The sequence below is a fragment of the Neovison vison genome, chromosome 10 (genome assembly GCF_020171115.1).
Source record: "Neovison vison isolate M4711 chromosome 10, ASM_NN_V1, whole genome shotgun sequence".
Taxonomy (NCBI): Eukaryota; Metazoa; Chordata; class Mammalia; order Carnivora; family Mustelidae; genus Neogale; species Neogale vison.
The window spans coordinates 15,049,068-15,074,722 of record NC_058100.1 but is presented as its reverse complement, the minus strand read 5'-3'; the positions used below and the strand labels follow the sequence as shown (position 1 = coordinate 15,074,722).

General features: G+C 38.6%; 1 protein-coding gene across 1 annotated transcript in view; it reads right to left on the bottom strand.

Moving 5' to 3' along the window:
• Positions 1 to 17,749, bottom strand: part of USH2A (usherin) — a 689,941-nt gene extending 672,192 nt beyond the window's left edge. Inside the window, exons 1-2 of the mRNA XM_044266844.1 lie at positions 17,268 to 17,749; positions 13,529 to 13,694 (exon numbers count right to left, since the gene is read on the bottom strand). Coding sequence (XP_044122779.1) covers positions 13,529 to 13,694; positions 17,268 to 17,749 — 648 coding nt within the window. The remainder of the gene's footprint in view (positions 1 to 13,528; positions 13,695 to 17,267) is intronic.
• Positions 17,750 to 25,655: the final 7,906 nt, after the last annotated feature.

The following is a 25,655-nucleotide window of genomic DNA, read 5'->3' as shown; positions in this document are numbered from 1 at the left end:
TGGAGGAATATTTGCAAAACAAATAACTAAAAAAGGGTTTGTATGCAGAATACATAAAAGGCCACCGAAGCTAGTATTTTTAAATGGAAAGATTTGAACAAATACTTCACCATAGAGATACATGGAAGACAAATACATGCAGGAGAACTTCAGAGTTATCGATAATCAGGAAAATGCAAATCAAAACAACAGTAAGATAACAGTAAGTATCTATCAGAAAAATGGCTAAGATAAATGGATGGATAGATAAGATAAAGAAAGGAAAGGAAGAGAGAAAGAGAGGTCTTGCAGATCATGAATGAAAATCTGAAACAAACTGGAATTTTTACCAATTCCTTCCTTCCTTCCATCCATCCATCCTTCCTTCCTTCCTTCCTCATTATCAAGTAAGTGCTGGCTAGGCTGCAAAGCAACTGTAATCTTACATTTTGCTGGTGGGAAAGCAAAATGATACAAAAATTTTGCAGAAAAATTTGGCAATTTCTGATAAATCTAAACATTCACACACTACACAAGCCAGTGATTTTGCTCCTAGATCCTTATTCAGAAAACAAATCAGCGGTTGACAGTGCAGGAGAGTGGGAGAGGGTCAGTGACTGTAAAAGAATAACACAAAGGAGCATTTAGAGGTTGCAGAACTCTGTTGTCCACTGACCACATGTATCTAGTATGGAGACGTCAGGGATGCTGTTAAACATCCCACAATGCCCAGAAATCCCCTACAAAAGAGAACTGTCCAAAATGTCAGTAGTGCTGATTGAGAAATCCTTCCCCAAAGCAACTAACCTCTTCAAGAATGTGACATATAGGGGTGCCTGGTTGGCTCAGTCCGTTAAGCATCTACCTTTGGCTCAGGTCATGATCCCTGGACCGAGACCTGTGTTGGGAGGGAGGCTGCTTCTCCCTCTCCCTCTGCCTGCTGCTCCCCCTGCAAGTGCTCTCTCTAGTAAATAAAATCTTCCAAAAAAAAAAAAAAGTAACATATACTAATAAAAATGTGAATACAAACAAAATCCAAACTTGGGGTAATTTCTAGGTAATTTTCACTTCTTCAGTTTTCAACCCCTTCACAGCTATATACATATATGCTAGTGGATATTTCAGTATCAAGCGGCAGTAACTTTATTTTCACTGGCACTTGTTATACAAACACAAAAGACTGAATCAGTTTAAGAAATATATCAAAAGTGTGTAATGCAAAGACATGTGATGTGACTCAGGGAAACAGAAAGCCATACAGAACTGAGAGTACAGGCAAACGTTGAATCAAAACCTTCCTGTATAGGGACACAGTTCTGGCTTTTAGTATTGGGCTCAACAAGCAAACCTAATTCTTTTTTTTTTTTTTTAAAGATTTTATTTATTTATTTCACAGGCAGAGATTACAAGTAGGCAGAGAGGCAGGCAGAGAGAGAGAGGAGGAAGCAGGCTCCCCACTGAGCAGAGAGCCTGATGTGGGGCTCGATCCCAGGACCCGGGGATCATGACCTGAGCCGAAGGCAGAGGCTTTAACCCACTGAGCCACCCAAGCACCTCCAGCAAACCTAATTCTTTTTGTTTATGCTAAATCCAAAATTCCACATTAATTTTCTACAATCCTATATGAAATAGCCCCCAAAATGTGTATTTCACTGTACACATTTTCCATGGAACCATCCACTGTACATTCATAAAATAAGTCACCTATCACTAATGCTCATTTACGCAAGTGCCAATGATTTAGGACAGTATATCTAATAGGCTGCAACAAAAATTAACAACAGCTCATAATTATAGATGCTAATTTGGATAAGCTCTCACTAATTAATAGAAGAGTTTATCCTTGGTATTTATTTTAACCATGATCAAGCATTGCTTATTATTTTAATCACTACATGAACCAGTTACACATGGTACAAATGAACATCAAACTACTTATAATAACACAAGAAACTCCTGGTCATGAGATCTGCAAATAATGATAATCATTTTGCATCCTAATGACTACTTTCCCCTATTCACAAATCAAATAGACACCAAGGTGATGGCAATTATAACACAGAAAGAGAAGTCTTGAGGGCTTGTAAGCAGCTTTTCCACATCTAAAGTTGATTCAAAAAGACATACTTGGGCTAAAATTAATTGAAATAAAGTAGAAAAGAAGTACAGATTGTGTTACTTCCCCCTAGCTCCACCTCCTGTTTCTTACAAAACTTTAGCAATTTCTCTTCCCCCTGAAATATTCGGTCAGGTAAATTAGCTGAAATGTTGATGCGTTGAAGCCAAGCTAAATGTTGCCCTTGCATCAAGCCTCTATTTCTAATTGAGAATTAATCTTCTACTTGCTTACATGAAAGGGATGGCTCTCTGCCAGCAGCCGGAGTCACAGTAATCACAGGCAATAAAGGACACACCTTGTTGGCCTAAGTGGTTATTTTACGTATATCCAGTCTGATATTTGGTTCAGAAGCAATTTCAACTCTATCTTTTAACGGCAGTTTTGACCCAAATAGTTGCCAAAAAATTTTACAAGAATCTGCGACATTCATGTACAGGTTTCTCATCAGCACTTAACAATTAGCCAGCTCATCTGAACACTGCTGCAATTTATGTCAGATTTTTGCTTGTAAACACAACCATGTCTAGCTTTGTCAGAACTGACTCGGCAATATCTGGCCAGCATAATCTTCTCCCGCTTTTTCTTTCCTGTATCCAATTCATTTTACAAAAGTTTCTTCCTTACTTCTCATCATTTTAGCCAGTGTGTTTTAAATATAATGAAGTTTATAACCACAGGCTTTAAAAAATGGTGGGGAAGGTCCTACTGAAAACACTGTGACTTCTGATTCTGACAGAGATAGAGTTGCCCTATTCTTCCCAGGCGCTCTCTCTATAATTAAAAAATTGTGGGCATAACACAACAAACGAGTAAAAAACAACTCTTCAAGGTGGGAAGAAGGTGGAAACACCTTAGGGACCTCAGGATTCAACAACATGACAGTAAATCCTCAAGGTTTTCTTATTACTAGCCATATATCTTAGGCAGAACATTCGAGAAGCATCTATCCTAGAACCCTCAACAGGCACCAACAAAACAAGTTCCAAGAAAAATCTGCTTCTCCAAGATAAAGGGTCAGGAAAACGTTGGAATGAAAAAGCGAGCCCTTTCTGGCAATATCTGCCCTACTGTAGCCAAACACCAAGGAAAAGCTTTTCCTCCCCCTCCCCTCTCTCCCTTCCCTACTCCCCCCCACACCTCCCCTTCCCTCAGGGTTCCCACAGAGCCCCTCAGGGGGCTAACCTTTCATCCCACCCTCCCACTCAGCAGAAGCAAGCCATTATACTCTGATTCCCCCACACAGTGGGAATCTTCCAGTCCTCCTGGCAAAATTGGGCAATCTTCCAACTCCTGGGCATGGTGGTGCTGACAAACCAAACAAGGAGCTGATCTTTCACTCTCCACTTGGTGGAAGCAGGGCCCTCTCCAATTTAACTGTCAGGGTCATTTTAATGGAACTGAGTAAAGAGCTTGTTTCCTATCCCCTGTTCCATGTGGAGAGGTAGTATTCTGACTCTCCCTCCACAGTAGTATTGTCAGGGTGAGCAGAGCTGATCTGCGATTCCCATCTGGCTAAAGGAGGCTGTACCCCAACTCTTCACCGGCCCCGCAGGATGCTGATCCTCCCCCTGCACCCCCAATCTGATGGCAACAAGAGACAGGAGGTGGTCCAGGACAGGGCCAATCAGGACTCCACTTCCTCCCACTTTTGTCAGGACCCATCAAGAGGTGGACCTTCATGCTTGCCCAGCATCAATAAGACTGAACAAGGATGTGCCTTGGGGCTGTTCAGGACTTTATTTTCCCCAATCATTGGTGTCAGAGGCGTCTGGTTGAGAACTGAACCTCTGACCCACTTCACAGAAAAGAGAATGAATGCGGCGTTCTGTATCAGGGCTGGTCTACACTCTGGTCCCCACCCACCTCCATCAAGGAAGCGGGAACTGGTATGGAGCTGAGCCTCTGTCCCCACTGGTATTAGTGAGGTTGAAGTATGTGGTAGGAGGTAGGGTTATTTCACTTCCTGGTGAATTGGACCCTGTGGGAAGCTGAGCCTCCATTTACACCTGGCATCACTGAACATCCACTCCTCCCTTCCTTCCCTTGGTGTCAACAGGGACCAGCAGGAAACTCAGTGTCCACTCCCACCCCACCCCAAAGTGGTATGTGTCAGTGATATGCTTCCCCTTCCCTGGGGGAAGTGGGGCTCAGTGGGCATTTCAGAATACATCACCACTCAGAAGCCACAGTGTGGTCCCCATAGGAGGCTCATGTTCCCTGGGAAGGCATTTTAGGGGAAGCTAAAAATCACCCCCACTCATCAGCAACCACCCAATGTGAGACAATGCTCCATATGTTTAGGGTGGTGATGGCAAGGACAAAGGGAAGCAAGTACATCCACATGGTTATTAGAAAGGAAGCCAACTCCTCTCTCTAAATTCCTTAGCACCAACACCCCCAAAATGGCTATATGGGGCAGATGTGGTCCAATTAGAATAATAAAAGGGATTTGCAACCCAGAAAGCAATCAACTTAAAGTTACCTACTATGTCCAAATCTAAACTTTCTTAGTCAGGCTCTAACAACACAGTGAAATTGACATAGGCTGAGTTTCCTCCCCAGGCCCCTGGGCTCTCCCCCATCCCCAACCTTCCCACTGCAACACAAATGCCTTCTTTCACTTACCCTTATTTTTTTTTTTTCTTCATTCTTTCCAGATTAAGAAGCATGAACACTAAGCATAAACAAAATGGATCCAACTATTTTTCTACCTCTAGAATATGCAACTCAATTTATTTAGGGGTTATTTCACAAAATTTTTGGAAAGCCGAATGAGATCACTTTTTCTGATGTAAGCACTTATAATATACAACTATATAATATAATGTAGGTGATTATATAAATAATTTATAAATATCAGTTTTTTTTCACTGCTGTAGTTAATTAGAAGATTAAAAAACCTATTAAAGCCTTTCCATTCTTGGAAAAGTTCTCTTAATTTGTTTTAATTTTAACTATTCTTTTTTTGGCTTACAGATATCTAAACTGGTATCTTGAACATATGCCTTTATAATGTATCCAGAGCAATGCAGCTGCTTGGAACACTTGAATGTTATATCTGAGAGAGAAATACCAAGGGAAACAGTATGGGGAAATAAAACTATTAAAGTCCATGTTTAAATAAAGTCATATTCTCCATTCCATTACCAAGTGATACATACCATAGGCCAAATTCTGCCCTAGGTTATATGCACACTGTTCTTTCTGACTTTAGTGGTAATTGTTCATGTATAACTGAAGGCATCAGTTAGCCCTGTGGGCACAAGAATGCCTGTCCTCAAAAAAAAAAAGAAAAAGAAAAAGCCAAATTATCTGTCTTATTATATTTGGCTTTTAGATGAAAGTGATATAATATAAATGACAATTCCATTAAATAATATAGGTTTTAAAAAGCACTACCGTCAAATTTTGACCACTGCAAATTTTACAGAATTACCATAGTGGCATTTTCAAGACTAGAGATTGTTGAATACAAATAAGTAGACACTGAAAAAGACTCTTCTTTTTATAGCACTTTTCAGTTTTAGTAGCATGTGTAATAAATGTGTACTATAATATTTGTATATATTTTCCTTTTGTATTTTATAGCTATTGGCTATATATTTATGGCTATTGATGGTACTGGCTGAGAATCAACCATTTTCAAGGCTACCTTCTTCAAATACCATTTTCTAAGTTTAAACACTTATTTCCTCATGGCTTGCTTTAGAACTTGACTGGAGGTCTTTCCACAGGAAAGGTGTTACTGAACTTAAATTTTTGCTGTGAAATATTAGATTGATAACATTAAGATTTATACAAGGTAAACATTATCATGTGTTATGTGATGATTTTCTGCTTATATTAGCTAAACTTTTTGTGCATGTGTGTGTATATATATGCAGTGTTTATATACTAATGGCTTATAGCCAGTACCAAATAGACTGGATTAGGAACAGGTGGGGAAAAAAATGGGTTGCTTGTCAGGAGGAAAAAAACCAAACTCCATATCTCTATGTAAACCTCTAAGCTATTGTGTTTTTTTTTTTCAGCCTTTTGTATTTAAGACATGATGTATTTCTTTCTAAGAAACTCAGACCCCCACTCTTACTGAAACCTTTTGCTATTTTCACCTTCCAGGCCTTGTTCCCCTTGTGATCTACCCAATTTTTCCTCTTCTTGCCCACCTACTTAAATCCTATCTAGCTTCAAGAATTAATTCACATCTTAACCTTCTTTTTCATATTTCCTGACATACCTGAATAGAAGATGATCATTTCCTGTCTGGAATTCAGATTATTTTACTTTGTTATGCACGTTAACCCACAGAGGAAAGAAGACGAGAAGAGATAGTGGTTGGCGTTCACACAGACCAATCACTGATTGTAGGCATCAGAATATTTTTTCAAGTCTCCATGACATTAATGATTTCTACAGTTGAGAATTATTGCCCTGAGCCGAATTCTAGTTCATATGTACTAAGTATCAAAAATCTGATTCTCAGGCGCCTGGGTGGCTCAGATGGTTAGGCATCATGATCTCCAGGTCCTGGATCTAGCCCCACATCAGGCTCCTAGCCAGCTCAGCGGGGAGTCTGCTTCTCCCTCTCCCTCTGACTCCCCCTAGCTTATGTGCTCTGTCAAATGAATAAATATTTTTTTTAAATCTGATTCTCTTACTAGTGTTTATATTTAAGCAAATGAAACTTATCCATACACTTGTCCAAGCCAGGAACGTGGGATTTATCACAACCCTCTTCCCTTAACCTCCAATTTCTTTCATTGGCAAGTCCTTTGTTTTAAATTCCCAAAGAGCTCTCAAACCTGACCACTTCTCTTCATATCTTCTATCATCTCTATAGCTCAAAGTATACTTGTATATATCACTGGAGAACATGAGCTCAACCTAACAACCCTGTAATCTTGTCCTCATGCAAACCATTCTCCTTTACTGAACCAAAGGGGTTTTTATGAAAAGATTATCTGCTTAGGTCAAATATTTTTCCCTCCTTTTCCTTCTTTCCCCATTACCTATACCCTATCTAAAACATTTCAGTAGAGTCCCACTGAAAACATTTTAACATGATCAACAATGTTCTTTAAAATAGAGCCTCTTCCAACCCCTCTGGCTTATTGCACATGCTGTTCCAGTTTGCTGCCCTCTACCCACACTGGTCTTTTAATTTCTCCCATGCAACATCCTCTCTTTTACAAAAGGATGTTTGTGCTACTTACTATGCATGTATAGAATGTCCTTCTCCCCTCTCTTTGCCTAGTTGAATTCTATGCATTCTACTGTACACATTTTGTTATCAACCAAATTGTATTGCCCACAATCTTAATCCCCAGCGTTTACAAATAGGACCTCAACTGGAAATAGGGTTTTCCCAGATGCAGTTAGTTAAAATGAAGTCATACTGAATCAGGGTGGGTCCTAATCCAATATAACCATGTCTTTATAGGGCGAGAAGACAGTGACACACAAGGGGAGAAGATAGCCATGTGACATGGAGGCAGAGGAAACAAGGAAGGTTACTCCTCTACAGTTTTCAGAGGGAGAGAGAGCATGGTCTTGTGGACACTGTGATTTCACATTTCTAGCTTCAAGAACTGTGTAAGAATAAATTTCTGTTGTTTTAAGCTACCCAGTTGGTGACTTTTTTTTAGGGCAGGCCTGGAAAACTAATACACACGTCTAATGTAATTTCTTTAAGTAAGCCTTCCTTGACTTCAGTGATTTGATCAAACTGTCCTTCATATGATCCCACAGCACATATCACAGTTATAATTTTGCTTTCATTGGTGAGATTCTTTGTCTTTTTCTCCTAATAGACTGTAAGCTCCATCATAACAGATTATAAAGTGGTTTATCAGACATTATTGTCTTTACACGTCACATTTATGGTGTAAACCAAATAGGCTGGGTTTATCTTTGTTCCATATTTGTCATTGGTATCCAACATTTCAAGGAATTACATGATTTTCCTGAAGGTTGCACAATTTAAGTAAAATTTCAAAATTTAAAGCCACACCTTCCTACCAAATATTGGAAGTCACGTGCAAAAACGCACAGAGAATAATTTTTACTTGGGTGGTTTTACCTCTCTCCATCATCAAGTGGGAAGAATTCTCCTCTTGTTTTTACTGTATCATAACATGCCTTGGTTCTCTACGTCATGGATCCAGTGATCAGGATGGGGTAAATAGGATATTCTTTCTTTAACCCACTGTAGTTGTTCCGTTCCTGACTGCCGTGAACCATAGATATACTGAGCAGAACTTTATATAAAATTCCACACTGTTGTGGAATTAAACCATTTGTCTCAATGAGGAGATAATTGTAAAATACACTGATTTTAATTATTTGTACAAATCATGCCAATATGGGAAGCATTACAAATACTTATATTAAAAAATTTACAAACAGAAAAATTATTTACTTTATAGCTATGTCTTCAGTTCTTGTTTTTTGGGGTAAGTGGATTCAAATAACTTTATTCCTCAGATCATCATAGTGACCTAGGTCCATGGCAATTATTATTATTATTATTATTATTATTATTATTATTATTTGCTAAAGGTCAGAAAAACTGGAGACTATAAATCTAGGCTGTAAATCTGACCTAACCTACCTAAGGCTCATTTTCCTCATCTGTGAAATGGAGATAAGCCAATGACACAGAACTATTATAAGCATTTGAAATTTAAACATATACCATGTTTAATACAATCTGCATAATCAGAGCTCAGCAATGGCAGCTACTATTATCAGCATTTTAAACTAATTCTGAAATCTAATTTGATAAATTCTATGGGTATTAGTTTTTGATGACTAAACCTAGTCAACTAATTCAGGAGACATTCAGCGGCTGGAGACAAACAGAAGATTTTGCACAAATAGCAATGTCTGACCCTCGCACCCACACATATCAATAGTTACAGTTTAAAGCAATGGGAGGTATTAAACAAAATGGATTGGGATTCTCCTGGAGTGAGGGTTGAGGTGTCCCCGTGAAAATCCCAGCATGCAGACCTTTTTGGACAGAAGGAGGAAGCTTCCATCAGCTTGCATGGACATTCTATATTCCTGCAGTCAACAGAGATATGGAATACTTTTCTAAAGTACACACGCGGGCACATACCCCAGAGATTAATTGAGAGCCTTGGTTTATCTATTCCAGCAAGAGTTGGCTAAATTGCATTTTCTTTTGCTCCAGAACTATCAATAGTTTCCCTTTTTCAGATTGAATACATAAATCAAAAGAACATATTTCATGAACAAACTGTGATTATAAAACCCCTATTCTTCACCTATTGATTCCTAAAACTTGATTTACCATGCATTCTTTCCTTCATTGCATTAGATTAGAACTGCTCTTTTTTACCTCACCGTGGCTAGAACCGTCTTTGGCTCTTGAACTGTCAGTGTATCCAGGAGCCTTTGAAAGATCATAGAAAACGCATGCAAGCCCACTGCTGAACCATGTCTTGCTTGCATGTTTGTACTACTTCATCAGTTGCAAATTATAAATTGTTTTACCATACTTTAGCATAATTACTACAAGGGTTACTATACTAATGATTCTTACCTGCTCTTGGTCCTATAAAATGTGTACAACTCCTTAAGGGAAACCAGTTATTCCATAAGAAAGTCTGAGCTTTGACTTGTAAATGATAGGCAGCTAAATGTGAAAAAGCTTCCTTGTCATTCTACCTCCCAACCCATAACAAACTGCTAAAGTAAAACTCTCTTATGTATTTCAAACTCTTTTTAAGAAAAAAAAAAAAAATCAAAAGAGATCTCTTAAAACAACCAAAAACCACGTGCTGATCTGATATGAAAACCAAGCTTTAAAAAATCTGCTAATGTTATCAGTGTTCCCCATTTGATAATAAAAAGTCTGAATTGATTTTTTCCAGTTTTAGTATAAAAAATATGACATAACGAATTTCAGCTTGATGTAATTTGAAATAGCCAATATATTAAACCCCAAAGTGAAATTTAAATTGGCAATCGTGTCAGATTCAAGTCCCTGAATGAATATTAATTTAAAAACTAATCATTTTCCAACAGGTTGAAGCTTCAAAATGCTAGTTCTTGAATAAAAGCTGTTAGATCCATTACTATAACATCGGGCATCTATTGTTTAAGAAACTAGACCTTCAGTGTTCCGTACATCTGACTCTTCTTGGCATCTTTTTGCTTAGGGATTTAATTATTTAAAACTCATTTCTTTTTTTGGAATTTGGGAAATGAAAATTCTGATTTTACTGATGGAAAGCTGGTATGGAGTGAACTGTCTGAGGTAAGGGGTAAGGTCAGATCTGTTAATTAATTTTATGTTACTGGCACTTTGTAAGTTAAATTCTGGTTTCTGAGCCAATTTTATGAGTAAAGGTGTATGTTTTATTTTTACGCATATATGCATACACACACACACATGCACACTCCATATAAATTCATTCATTTGTGGTCATATTAGAAGATGAGTAAAAATATGCATACATTTTAATTAGGCTTACAATTTGAAATGAGACTAAACCAGATTGTCAGTTATGTGTTCTATCCCATGCCCAGCATGATGGAAGTCTCTAGTCCCCAAGTCAAACAAAATTTGGATGTATGACATAATAATGCAACAGTAAGTTGCCTTTAATATAAAAACATACTCTTTGCAGTTATACTGTGAAAGAATTACAAGTTGCATTTGTACCCATCCTGGCCATAAAAATCTGCCAAAAAAAATGTTTCTCTATGAACACCAGACAGCATGGGGAAGCAGGAAGATGCACAAGCCTAATAGTCAGCTCACAGAGCTGGCTCCATCACTTACATCTAGACAACCCTACAAAACTCAAGTGACTTCTTTTTTTTTTTTTTCCCAATTTATTTATTTTCAGAAAAACAGTATTCATTATTTTTTCACCACACCCAGTGCTCCATGCAAGCTGTGCCCTCTATAATACCCACCACCTGGTACCCCAACCTCCCACCCCCCCGCCACTTCAAACCCCTCAGACTGTTTTTCAGAGTCCATAGTCTCTCATGGTTCACCTCCCCTTCCAATTTACCCAAGTGACTTCTAAACTTCAACTGTGCCTCCCCTCCACACTCCACTTACTTTTTTATGTGAATTCAGAAGGAATTCAAGGAGGCCTCCTTTTGTCCCCTAGTCCAAACCTCTTTTTACATAAGGAAGGAAGGAAGGAAGGAAGGAAACTAAGTCAAATGGTTTTGCTAAGACTACAGAGAAGAATTACCTGACTAAATTATCCCTACATCTGATCTCTTGTCCTCCCCACTACTTTACAGCAACATTTAAAGAAAGCACATTCCTTTTAAAACATCTATAAAATGAATTATTATAAATTTCATAGTATCTTCAATGGGTTCAGACTGGTGTCCAATTTAAAGGAACCCTAGGCAGATCTCCAATCGAGAATAAATAATCACTAATTTTCCTTTGAATGAATCCAGATTCTCATAACGCTGGGTTGTCCCCAAATGCACCAAGAAATGCCAGGCGAACAAATGACGGATCTGTAGGGTAGTCCTAATGTTTTAGGACTGTTCTGTCGTTTTAACTTACAATGTGGAATGGGGGAAAACTTATGTAAAAATAAATTTTAAAAAGTAGTACACAGATTGGAAAGGACAAGTTTTCTCTTGATAGTCCAACAGATATGAAATAAAGCAGCCTCATTAAATCATAAGTACTTTAACCTTTTCTTGAAAGAAGGGAAAGATTTAAAGATTTATAAAGAAATTTTTGCCTAAACTAGGAAATGACTCATATTTGACATGTATTGAAATGATAATGCTGATTTCAATAGGCACTCTAAGAGCATTTTACTCCCAGGGGAGTAATTCAGTCATGGTTACCTTTTCACATTTGGATTTTAAACTTTCTTTTGTAAAGCTTTTAATGTACTACTGCCTGCCAAAACATGGCACAGTTTCACAGATAAGGCAAAATAAAGAGAAGTAAAAAACATTTTTTTATCATTGTTGATGCAAAAATATGCAACAAACATTATCTATGTGACATCTTCTGCTGATTCCTTTTCCTCAACAGTTTCTATTTCCATATTTTTTAACATTATAACCTAACTGGGCCACACTGGTCAGTGGTGGGGATTGACAATGTCAAGATACAGAACATACGAGTCCCCTATCTATAACTCCTGGGAAATGAGAGGTAAGCACAACCAGACGGAATCCATCATGTGCTAAACATGGCCTTAACACCAGGCATGACTTAACCTCCTTTCAAACCTAGTGCTATGGAAATACCACTAACTGTCAATTGCATTTGATAAACTCAAATCCTAAGTAAAAGCTGAGTAGATAAGGCAAAACACACTGATCAGATATTCCTCTGTCAATACCTTCCTGTAGAAATCAAGCATTGTTACCTCTCTGCATTCATATTTCAGATTTTCTCCCTAAGGCTTTAAATGTACTACTATGCCAAGATGTGGTGGAATTTCAGTTACAATCAGGCAAAACAAGGATATGTATGAAGTGTATTGAAATCCTCAAGAATGATATCTGTGCTAAAATAAAGTTTAAAACCTAGATAACAATTCTCAAGGCCCTTGAAGGAAGTCTACTTCTAACCTGCTTTAGGCTGCAAGAACAATGTGAAACATCAAAGATTATTGCCATAATAAGAATGAGGGCACAACTGTCCTTTAGTATGAAGGGGGTTTGCATGAACAACTCTTCAGCCACCCCTCTGAGCTCATGGGGTGGGGACTGCTGTATACTGGACTTCTGCTGTGAAAGCCATGTGTGGGGATTTTTGGCTGCATTGGGCCATTATAGGACCCTGAAAAAAAAAGAAAGGATAAACTCCATCTCCATTCCTAGGAACTGTAAAATACCAGATTCTCACTGTTATATCGGCCTTTAACAGCTTCTTAGGCTAAAACAAACTGTGGCTGACAACTAAAGTAATCATATAACACTTTTTGAGCATCTGAAGTGTAAAGTTCATTAGTTCTAAGGTCAGCATTTTAATGCAACAGCCAAATTTTATTCACATCATCAGTCACAATCTGCAAGAGACAGCTGTAAAAACCAGGCGGGGGCTTTAATGCTGCCATAACTAGTAAAATCAGTACCAGTCCCTGAAAGAGCCCGCCACATTTTTTAACATAATATATTAACCAAACTAAGCAAAAATTTCCTAAGGATCTTATTATCCCAAAGAACATTGTCCCAAGTTCTGGTGGGAGTTTTCACAGCCACTTTGAGGGGGGAATGCTGGAATATCAAGAGCTACATCACCAGGTCATTTAAATGTTATTTTTCTTTAGTTGTCATTTACACATAAATGAAATCGAAAAGAACAGCTCCAGACCTTCTGGAAAGATGCCATTTAAAGGAAAGAAAGGAAGACAGATCCTTGTGTTTAACCAAATGTTAAATATTTTTTATTTTACTCACCTGCACACTAAGATGAATCCATTTCTTCACAAGAATTCTCCCCAGTGTCATTACTTTTATTGGAGGCTGCAAACCATTTACTGTGCGATAATAAAACATGGTCTCTTTCTCGGATATTGTAAGTTTGAACACAATCTGCCCATCCACTGTCTTTTCTATAACACACCTTAGGAAGCAACCAAGAGAAAGAAAAGATCAGCATCCAACCAAAAGACATGCTAAGGCATTGTGCAGTTACAGTGGTGTGAAAATCACCCCAAACTCCCCTCAAAGGGACACCCAGTGAATGAGTGCCTGAATGCCATTATATTCAGAGCAAGTTATATTCATTATACTCCAATTATTTTTTTATTTAAAAAAAAAAAAAACAACAGGAATTCTTATTTACAATATACTCACCAGAACCTCAACACCTTTTATGAGATTCATGATGAAAACGAAAGTGCTTGAATCATCGGGCAAAACCAACATTTAGCCTGTTGGCTCATTAGTCTTCTGCTATTTCCTTTATAGGAAGAGGTACAAGACATGATGTCCTGCTTGGGGATTGAATCATCCGTGCAAAAAAAAATTTTTTTAATGTAAAGAGAATTTAGTGTCCATAGAAGACTCGAAAGTGCTAGCCCTGAAGTCAGAATTGCTCTATTGAATTCCCATGATGAAATGGAGAATGGGCAACTGCACGCAGACTCTACTTACTTCCTCATCAACTGGCCAGAAGCCAAAGCCAGTGTCTGTAAGAGCTCTCCATGGCCACACAGCCCAAATGAGGCACTGACAGGACATTAATGATCTTGGATGAAAGGTCATACAATCTTCTAAGGACCACAGTGAAATAATATTTTGATAAAACAGAAGAACATTCAGAAATTTTCTAGGTCTTATATCAGGCCAATTACCCAGTTATTTTTTTAAAAATCAATTTTATCCTCATCATAGTGGCACACTTTTCCCATCCCTGTAAATAGACAAATGGTGTTTTTATAAATGTTTATTTTCTACGTTAATTTATGTTTCATATAAATTATCTTATGTTGAGTGTATGATTGCATGTTTTGGACCACTCTGTACTCCCTGAGCAGAAACAGCTATGAAGCGAAGCCTCATTCCTCTCTCTCACATTTCAATCTAGGCAGTCAACTTCTTAGCAGAAGAGAGAACATGATGAATGCTTGCTAGTAGTCTCCTGAGTGGATTACTCCCAAAGATCTGCTATTTAAAGACAAGTATCACTGACATTAGCTATTAACATCTCCCCAAATAACTAGCTCTTAAAGATGCCCATCAACCTGCATGTCACAGACAAGAACTCAGCAGCGGGGAGAACTGTACCAAGTCATGGAGGGGTCTGGGTCCTTTTCTTCACCAGCTGCCTGCTACTCAGCTCAGGCATATCCAGGGCCATGCCTGATCCTGGAACCCTATTCTGTGGTTCAGGGTAGCTTAAGCGGCCTTCTTTGGTGTTCAGTTAATGGTAATGGTCCCAATCGATCTGTCTTTCCCCATTAGCTCCTGAGTTTTCTGAGCACAGCAGAACCAGGTATACAGCAGACCCAAAAACTAAGGAGTCGATGACCAAATCGAGAAGAGGAAGCATCAAAGAAACAAAGGTAAGATAGGGCCAACCAAAAACTATTGCTAAAGAGGTTTTAAAACTTTCCTTAAAGGTCACATTTTCCACAATTTATTCCTTCTCACTTGCATGTATTCTTTTCTAGAGTTGAGAGGTGAAAATAAGATTGGAGACCACTTAATAGTTACTATTTCACTGTTTTCCCATATTTTGTATATTTTTTGGTGATAAAGTTATGAGAACAAGGATATTTTTAACACAGGCAAACAGGTTCAACTTTATAGAAATTCTACTGTGATTTTTTTTTTCTTTTAACCCTCCAGTGGGTTGATATTTCTAAATCCCTGGGATGAAATTGCTGTCTCTTGACCCCCTGCCTCCAGATGTCCAGGTCTCAAACAACCTAAGAAGAGTTTGCCTCTACTCATTTTTCTTGAGTTTTAAATCAACAAGTTAAAATTTGACCATTACTCAAGAATGTATTTGCCAAATGCAGGCTTATTTTCCCAAGCTTACTGAAAATGCATTTCTTAATATGTTATTGATTATCTTCCTTGCTATTTTGTTTGCTTGTAAACATACTAGCTTTGGTAGATAATGAATGTGAGAGGAAGGCAGGTAGCAAAATATTTAGGAACTGGATTTATTCTGCTCCTGGATAAACAATAATTGGATAATCCATGCTTTGTTTGTTTTACTTATCTAGTGCAAACACCCCGAAATTCCCCCAATTCCCATAGTTATTTTAGTTTTGAGAATGGAAACGACCTTGATGCATGGAACTCTCTAGACCGTAAACCATGTGCCACTGCCTCTATCAATACCCCTGTCTTGTTTATACAAAATGAAACCAACAGAAGAAGAATTTGGTAGAGACACATCCCATGGAAAAAAAAAACTTGGGGAAAAAATAATTTTCCGTAGCCATATTTGTCAACAGACGATTTTTAAGTCTCTTTGGACCCTTTACATAAACTGAGTGGGTTGGATTTATTGACATTTCAAACAAAAAAACAAAACAAATAAACAAAAAACCTAAGGTTTGCTTTTACAGGAGATACAGAAATAGAGATAATGGTTTGTGATCATTTTAACTCCAAATGAAAAAAAAATGTCAACTTTCACTTGGCAAATTAAAACTAAACAAGAAAGACATTTAAGTCGTATTTGCTTATGAGATTATAAGACTTTTCTGGTTTGTTTCACAAGTTTTTAGATATTTGGCCAACACTCTCAAACAAAGAAACTGTCAGGAGGGGAAGAGCCAAAAACCCTCCAGGAAGACAAAAGATAAGCAAAAAAAAAAAGGTCTCAAATTTCCTTACTTATTCAAATCTCCAGATTGGCTCTAAACAGTTAGGGAAAACACATGAGAGGTCAGTTTTAGAGGCTATTACAGAATGAAACACAGGTGATTATACAGACTAACAAAAAATAATATGAAGGAGGCCCCCAGTCCACTCACCAGAAGCATTTCTATTATGATCGATGGCATAAAAGCTTTTGGGACTCATATATATATATATATATATATATATATATATATCTCATATCAGAAAACACCACAAGGTAAAGGGTCAAAAGCTGTTATGTTCTCAGAGTTAGAGGATTAGTCATGTATTCAACTCCTATGATTGGGTTATCTTCCATCAGTCAAACAAACATCTCTTCCTGGGAAAATCAGGATGAATAAAACACAGTCCTAAGCCCTCAGAGAGCTCTCTGCCTGATGATATTTTACACTCTGGCAGGAGTGGGCTGCTTATAAAAACCTAGATCAGAACTTAAAAAACATCAATCATTTGTACCACTAGCCCCTACACATTAAAACTCACACTAAGGCTGAGCCTCTGAAGGCCAAGACCATTGGCTCAGTGGCTGGGAGATAAATGAAATGGGGAAACAGAGCTGCCTGCAATGAAACTGTCTTAACATATTCTTTTTTGAGGGCTCCCTTCACCCATGAAAAAGAGAAACAAAATCTAAATTTAGGGGGGAAAGTTTGGAAAGGAAACCTGAAGAGGAAGACTCGCAAAGGAGTTGAACTTCAATCGCGCGAATTCCAGGTTAGCCTTCATTTCTAGTTTAGAATCCATGTGGCCATCACTGTCACTCCTACGGATCGTCCAGGACCCTAGGAAAACTTACACTCACTGTAGTACTTACATTCCACCCTCTCGCTCAGGTTTCAGCCACACGGCTAAAGTAAATGACACCGCCAGCCTCGGAGAAGGAGGAGAAGAAAAGCAATTCTTGTGACTTCCAAAAAGAAAACTTGTGGAATTACTCTGGCAGTGGGGACACAGATCACGCTCGTCTGCTATGATGCAGCTCCTGAGGCCTTTGGAAAAGAGGGCCGTGTAGACGGGAGTTGAAGATCTATAGGGGCAATCCTGAATGCAAAGCCGCTGGGTACAGAACCCGAGACCCGCAGCAGCAGAGCTGTGACAGAAAGTGCTTCGGTCTGGGAGTCCACACGTCGCTTGGGTTGGCACAAGTGACACGTTCTTGAAAGCTCCCACATTCTCCAGCCTTGGGAAGAGACCCTGCGAGTGAGCCAAGGAGATGGCGGCGAAATACATAAAGATCAAGGTTTCGGTGACATGGGTCAAGAAGCAGAAGCCCAGGGAAAGAGCCCAGCCATTCATGTTCACCAAAAAGCATGCTTCTCCTAGCAAAGCATTCCTAAGTAAAAAATAAGGCCAATGCCACTCGCCAGCCACACTTTGAAGCAGGGTGCTCTAAGTGATGTTGAGAAACTCCATTTTCAGGAAACTGCATACACGTTTTCACACCGAGGTAACACCAGAGACGTTCTGGGCCATGGCGAAGGCATGAGTAGCGGCTGGTGTCTGGGAAGCAAAAACAAAGTGTCAAGGAAAAGCTGCTATATCGTTAAAATTTAAGTTCATCCCAGGCTCGAGGACTTTGAGCTCCCGGCAGAAAACATTGTTGAAATTCTCAAAGAAAAAACACTGGGAAGTACACTGTCTAGAGGAAAAGATTCCTTCCTTTGGTAACTGTCTTCGTTTGGGGGAGAAATCAGATACCAGAATAGTCCACAGGACAACCAGTCTTATAAATACAGCTGTACACGGTACGTATATATTTTTGTGCCTATATTTCACCAGCAGCCATTTCGGATTAGCACGCTACCCCAGGGAATTAGCACTATCTACTTAACAAGGGAAAGAATTGCATAGATTTTCTTTCCATGCACACCTTATGTTGTAGCCCACAGCTAACTTACAGCTGTCCGAAATAAAGCTGGCAAAGCGCTTTGGGCCTTCCCCCCCATCCCAGCATGTGCAACAACTTTAAGCTCACAGTAAAGCTGATTAGAAACCCAACACCATCTGTCTGTCCTATGCCTTAGTATTTAGCAAACGTTCGTGTTCGTGTTTCCTCCTATGACTATGTATTTGTAGGTTAAATATGGACCCCTAATACTGCGTAAGTAATTGTCCTGATAAATAAGCTGAATTACCGTTTCTTTATTGCATTTCAACCAGTCCCCTCAGTGTGACAAATGGCTCTTCACAGGACCGCTGTCCCTCGTTGCCTGGCAACGCTGCGGTAACCCCTGGGTTACTCTCAGCAAATAGGCCACAGCGGCAGGAATGCAGCAAGCAAGACCTGGGTGCCCGAGGAGAGCATCTGCACGGCAAACACTTGGTTACCTGAAACTCAGAGCCTCAGAGCGCAGTCTGCTTGGTGGCCCGCCCGGAACTGAGCTTCCCAAGCTTTCAGCAGGTGCTTCAAGCAGTGGGAGGGACCTGGATGGGGCCAGGCCTGCATAATTTTAAAGTAGCAGTACACCTGATCCTATAATCCCCTTCGTGCCCCTCCCCTTGCCCGCTTTCAGGCACCTCCATCCATTTAATCTTGGAATCAAAATGATCTGCCACTGTTAGTAACACAAGGAGTCATTTCTAGGGTTCTCTCTCTTTTCTGGGGAGCAAAACGGAATTCTAAACCTTAATATACTGACGCGCTAGAAGCTTGGTTCATGGATGTAAGTTTCTCTTACAAGCTGCCTTCTTCGCCTCTGGAGACCCTGTTCTAGATACATTTCTCTACATCGTGAGGAGCATCTGATGGCATTTCTATATGTTGCATCTGGAAATGGGAGATTTTAATTCAACTACAGAAGCAATAGGACTATTGACTTTTTAGCTGCCTAGCTGGATATGAATATGTATATATTTATGAGTGCATGTTTGATATCAATTCTATCTAGGATTCTCTCTTTTCTACTTTCTGGGATATCTCATCCTAGATGAGAAATATCCTGAAGCAACCGATGCTTCTATTGCTCCGATCTTATAGACAGAAATTTGTCTGGGAAACAACCAGCCCTTTGTGGTTTTGTTTTCTATAAGTTATCTTATTTAGAGACATGTTTAGAAATGAGAGAAATGTTTTTTTTTAAGATTTTATTTATTTATTTGACAGACAGAGATTACAAGTAGGCAGAGAGGCAGCCAGAGAGGAGGAAACAGGCTCCCTGCTGAGCATAGAGCCTGATGTGGGGCTCGATCCCAGGACCCTGGGATCATGACCTGAGCTGAAGGCAGAGGCTTTAACCCACTGAGCCACCCAGGCGGCCCTGAGAGAAATGTTTTATGGTGTTTTTTTTATTAGTAAGGCAGCCAGAGACAAGCCCCAAGTGTCATCTCTTTACCTTCCTCTACTTTCTCTTCAATGAGAGATCTGGAAACCACAACCTTTTATATATCAACCTGATCAGAACTAGTTGCTTCTAGAGGAACCTTTCATCTTTTGTCAAAATATCCTATTTTCTACTTGTTGATTATTACAGTCTTGCAAGGGCAAATTTCATTAAAAACAAGACCAGCTAATATGCAGGGCCTTGAGAATTTGGGGGAAATTGAAAATAGATACATAGGAGGCAGTGAATTAGACAAATGCATTATTCAGACCTGTTACAAAACACTCACGTTTGTCTTTTAAAAAAGTTATTCAATCAATGTCTTCCCCTTATGCCTTGTGAATCCAAGGCCTAACTTTTTAAATTTTGTAACTACAGTGTATCTTTTGGGTCACCATTCTGGGGATAAGAATTCTTCTACCACTTAACTGCTGCTTTGTAGTAGGAAGTCATGACTCAAAATAGACAATCTAAGATTAGCGATTCTGCTCCACGTTCAGAAATTCTGCCTGTAACTTGCTAAGGCAGACAACGGATTGACACATCTCTCAACTTTTGCAGTTCGGTCCTATCAATCCTGAGGACACGTCAGTTAAATGAATTGGGCACCAACAGTTCCACCACCCCTAGAACTGCCTGAGAAATAAGGAGAGAAAAAGTGTACAGGAGGAAGTTCCGCTAAATGTGTAGTTATCAGCTTTTTTATTTTTTTCTTCTTCTTTTTTTTTTTTTATCTATTTCTGTGGCTTCACTGGGTAGTTTGGTTTAGGTTGGCTGCAGTCAGATGGTGTGATCTGGAATCACTGTTTCAACTAGCAGTTGTCTTGACCGTCTTGGGAGTCTAATCCTAGGCTCATTCTGATAGTAAGAGAAAAACTCCCAGCCGTGTAAGATGGGAGGCCACCACGTGCAAGGACATGCCTCTGCTGGCATCGCATTTGTTGATGTTCCACTGGCAAGAGCAAGTCCCATGACCAAGCCCAGACTCAAGGTTATCAAATAGACTCCACACTTCAAAGAAGGAATGGCGAAGTCACACTGCGAAGAGACACACACACACAATGGAAAGAATTTCTGACCGTTTTGCAACCTACCACAGAACTGCTAACAATTTCTTTTTCTAATTGTAAAGACGTCATGTCACATTGAATCCTTAGTTCCTTGTTCTGAATAAGTCAAGAAAATGGGGTTTTAATTAGACAATTCTAAGCAAGTTCATGCTCATTCTGGAAAAACTTACTGTAATAAGCTTAGTTTTTCAAGCACTTGAGAGTAAGTTTTAATGGGCAAAATCAAGTTGTATTTCCTATTCCTATAGGTTTTTAGCACCCAGGGAATTGTTGTTAAAATTGTTAAACTACTAGCATAACTGATCAAGAAAAAATAACAGAGGTATTATAATAATGGGTATGTAAATACAGGTATAAACTAGGTATAACCTGATTATAAGTATAAAAAATATTGTAGATAATTTTATGAGAATTGTACTTGAATTCTTAGTCAAATTAGATAAATTTCTAAAAACATTTCCAACCTAAGCTAATTTGAGAAGACAACTAGAAACAACCCAAATTAGTTAAACTAATTTTAATTTTTATACCTTCCAAATGAAATAAAAGAAAATATTTCCCAATTTACTTTATGAGGCTAGTATAACTTTGATACACATAGTAAAGAAAAAAACAGAAGAATATAAAAAAGAAAAATTATAGGTCATTCTAAGGTAAATAAACTCAAAAAAGAATTCTGAATAAAACATAAGCAAATTGAGTCTATAAGTATACAAAAAGATTAAAAGATTAAATCTCCTGACAAAGTTGGGCTCATTCAGAATTACAAAATTTACTTGTACTTAAATGCGTATTAATATAATTCACCATAAAAATATATTAAAGAAAAAAAGTTCTTGTGATTTGTTTGGGACCAAAATCCTTAAGAAAAGATGATTAATTTAGAACCAAAAACCACTTATTTAGAATGAAAGCCTTCAACAAACTAAAAACATAACTTGACATAGATTTGGCACTTTTGTAAAATCAGGAGTAGAACAAGGACACAAACCATCACTGCCTCTATTCAATATTTCACTAGCCAGAGCATTGAAATAAGGAAAATGAATATGGAGGTTAGTACTAAAGTGATTATCAAATGTGATCTCTCTCTCTAGATAACACCATCTGAAGACAAGTATTTGACCTAAGTTCTGGAGAGAAGATACACGTATGACCCATGCTGTTCCTCAGTTTCTGGGGCTCTCTCTCTCTTTTTTTTTTTTTTTAGGCACATACTACCTGACTCCTTGTCAAGTTAGAGGTGGTCACGTGACATGCTTTAGCTAATGAAATATGAGCAGTGACATGTGCCATTACCAGGGCGAAGGGACGAGTACCAGTGTGCAATTTACTATGTTTGCTCACTCTCTCTTTCACTCTGCCGCGTCCAGATGGTGCTGCTCCGTCGGCCTCTTTCCCTGGCTGGGAAGACATAGATCAGAGTCCCCCCTGCCGACCCTGTTGGACATGTAGCATGTGTGAGAAATAAACTTTTATTGTTTAAAGGAACTTTTTTGAAATTTTGGTCTTCTTTATTACTGCAGAATAATTTAACCTAATCTGATATACAAATCGATGGACAAAAATCAATTGCACTTCTCTATGCCAGTTAAAGAATGAACTAAGCAAACTAGAAAATGTAACTAACCAAATGATGCTGTTTATAAGGTACTTAGGAAGAAATCTAAAAAGTGCATTACTACTATTAAAAAAAAAAAACCTAAGCTTTATTGATTAACATTTAAAAGAGACCCAAAACAAAGGGAGAGATAGATTATGTTCTTGGATTAAATGACTATCATAAGGATTATGTTTTTATATGGTAATCTATTAATCCAATGCAATTCCTATAAAAATCTATTAATCCATGTAATTCCTATAAAAAAAGAATTTTCCTATAAAAAGTCCTATATTTATGGAACTTGACAAACTTACTCTAGAGCATAAAAGAAGAACAAAGACCTACCAGTATCCAAGGCATTGCTAAAGTAAAACAAGGCAACAAGAATCTGTCTTTGCTAACAGATTTCAAGAGATATATTAAAGTCATATAAATTAAGAGAGGGTAACATTAAAGCAGAGACAGGGAAAAAAAAACAATAGAAACATAAAGAACCACAAGAAAATATTCACATCCCTATAGAGACATATTTATTTCTGCATATCATTACAAAAAAGACTAAATCAATAACAGTTTCAAGGAAAATTAATTACCCTTACTAGAAAATAAAAGGAAACTGAATCCCAATCTCTCACCAAATATAAAAATCACCACATACAGTTAGATTGAAACTTAAGTGAAAGCAGCAAAACTTTAAAATCTTTTGAAATTAAAGAAGACATTTTAATGCCTTTGAGACTGGAATGTATTTCTTAAAAGAGCACAAAACATAAAAGATAAATAAATGTGACTACATTAAAACTACGAATTTCTGCCCAAACGTCCTCATAAAGCGATAACATAAGCCATGTAGGGGACATGTCACACATAACAGAAAGAAAGATTACTATACATAATATTTACACAGTTCCTACCCGAATTTTTTTAAAGATGTGATAGGAACAAGCATTTCACAGAAGAATAAACACAAGGGTCCAATCAACTTACAGGAAGTGTTCAACCTTATCAGTAATCAGAGAAAAGCAAATTAAAGACCCAATGAGATTTCATTTAGATAGTACAGATGTTAAATCAGGAAAATGCCAGTTGTAGTGGACAGTAGGTAGTAACAGGAACCCGAAATATTTCTGGCGGAAGAGTAAATTGACATAAATGCTTCAAAGAGCAATTTGGTATATTTAGAAAATTTAAAGTTACATATATCCTAAGAAACACAAGTTTCCACTTCCATATCTGCATTAGAAAACCAGGGGGGATAGTCCACATGCACACAGCTGCTGGTTTCGGTAATGCCAGGGAGCTGGAAAGCCCTCGATGTCGGTGACAAATATCAATAAGCTGTTATCCTATCACAATGAATTCTGCTGCTTATCTCATTCTATACATTTTTTTCTTATTCATTCTACTTTTCTCCTGGATTTTGTGGGTTTCTGTGATAGAAGATGGCTGTTGAAACAGTTCTCCAATCAATTAGAGCGCGTTTCTTCTGACACAGGTGAAAATGGATAAACACAATTAAAGCACATTTTAAAAGAGGAAGAAAAACAACTTCTTCGCTCCTCCACCCCATCCATTTTCTTTTTCTTGTAAAATTACGTAAGTACCATATGAGCACCGTAGAAAAGATTTTTAAAGCAATGTGGGGAGAAAAAATAAAAGACTTTGGCCACATCCCACGATCATCTACTCATTACGCCTCTGCTGTTAGAATCTTTACCTTTTTCTGCAAACACGAAGCATGTATTTTCTACACAAAACAGAGTCAACATTCTGAAAAACTTTAGGAAAATGTTTCCTATTTTTGAAATATCTCTTCCATTTCCTTTTGCAGCTTTCTGAAAAAATACAACTCCTTGCAATGCTTAACATTCAGAGAGTAAATGAAATCCCTTTTTTTATTTTTTCCTGGTGAATAGCAATAATTCGCCTATCACTTGGTTTCCCAATTCTTACTAAGGCTGCTAAGACAAGGTACCTGGGAATAAATCTAAGAAACAGCATATATGAATAAAAGTGACATTATCACCCACAAGAGAAAGTTTAAAAGAAGCCAAGGCCAAGTGGCCCCCTCCCCTTATGTGCTAATTTTAATCAAGAAAGGAGCCTCGAGCATTTTGCAGGTTTCCAAATGACTACAACACCTAGAAAACCCTGATTACCTGCAATGTACAGGTACATTGACGGACATGTAACAAAAGCAAGAAATAAACCCATACGGTTTGAAGCCTTTGAGTTGTTAGGATCGTTTGTTACGAGAGTAGAGACTACCTCATGCGGTACACAGGGCCCGCTGCATTTCCCAATACTCCCACATAGGCACGAGGGTAATTGCCAACGCTCCTATCACATGTTCTAGAACAAGACTGGTACACGGCATGGACAGCCAATGACATAATCTGCATCCACAGCAATGCATTTCCTCCCGTCTGCTGGCAGGCCTTACCCCACAGCAGGGAAGCGTCTACTACAGTGCCTAAAAGGCAGTTATAGCATCTTTCATTTTCTAGGTAAATCTGAGAAAGCAGCAGCTAGTTGGCCCCCAGAGCCAATGAAAAACAAAACAGAAAACAAAAAGCTGACCACATTCTTCTCACGTGGGTTTTGCTTGGAAAAGGAGATCATTTATTCTGGCAAGAAAACCTCTCTTAGAGAGAACTCTCCCCAATAAGGGCCTGTGGGAAGAAGAGGACGGGCAAAGGGAGGGCTGGACCAGAGCAATGAGATGGTATGTAAGGTGGAAGCAAGTTAAGTCAGAGAAAATAACCAGAGTTGATGGGGACATAGTGTGGGGAACCGTCTCAAGGCTGGTCACCCACCCCAGATGGCAGGCCAACTAGGAAGTTCCCCTTTTTTCCACATTCATTCCTGAAGTGTCAGGCAGGAGCTGCACCTTAATTCTCCAGAAAACTCCACTGTGCTATAGAAGGGAAGCCCCCTTTCTTGGAAGGGGTTAGCAACTTGCCCAGGGGCTCCATGGAAGCTGACTTCTCCCCATTGTTTGATTCTCCAAGCCAGGTCTAGAACCTTGATAACGGAGCATTTGCCTCCTTGAAAATATCAGAAACTTCAGAATATCTCACAGCCAAAGATAAACAAGCCAAGAAAATGAAAAGCCCCAGGACAGCGTTCCCTGACAGAGCCAGAGACATGGCCACAGAGATGTGACCCTCGAAGGCTGAGTTGGCCACAATCCAATCTGAAGACAGTCA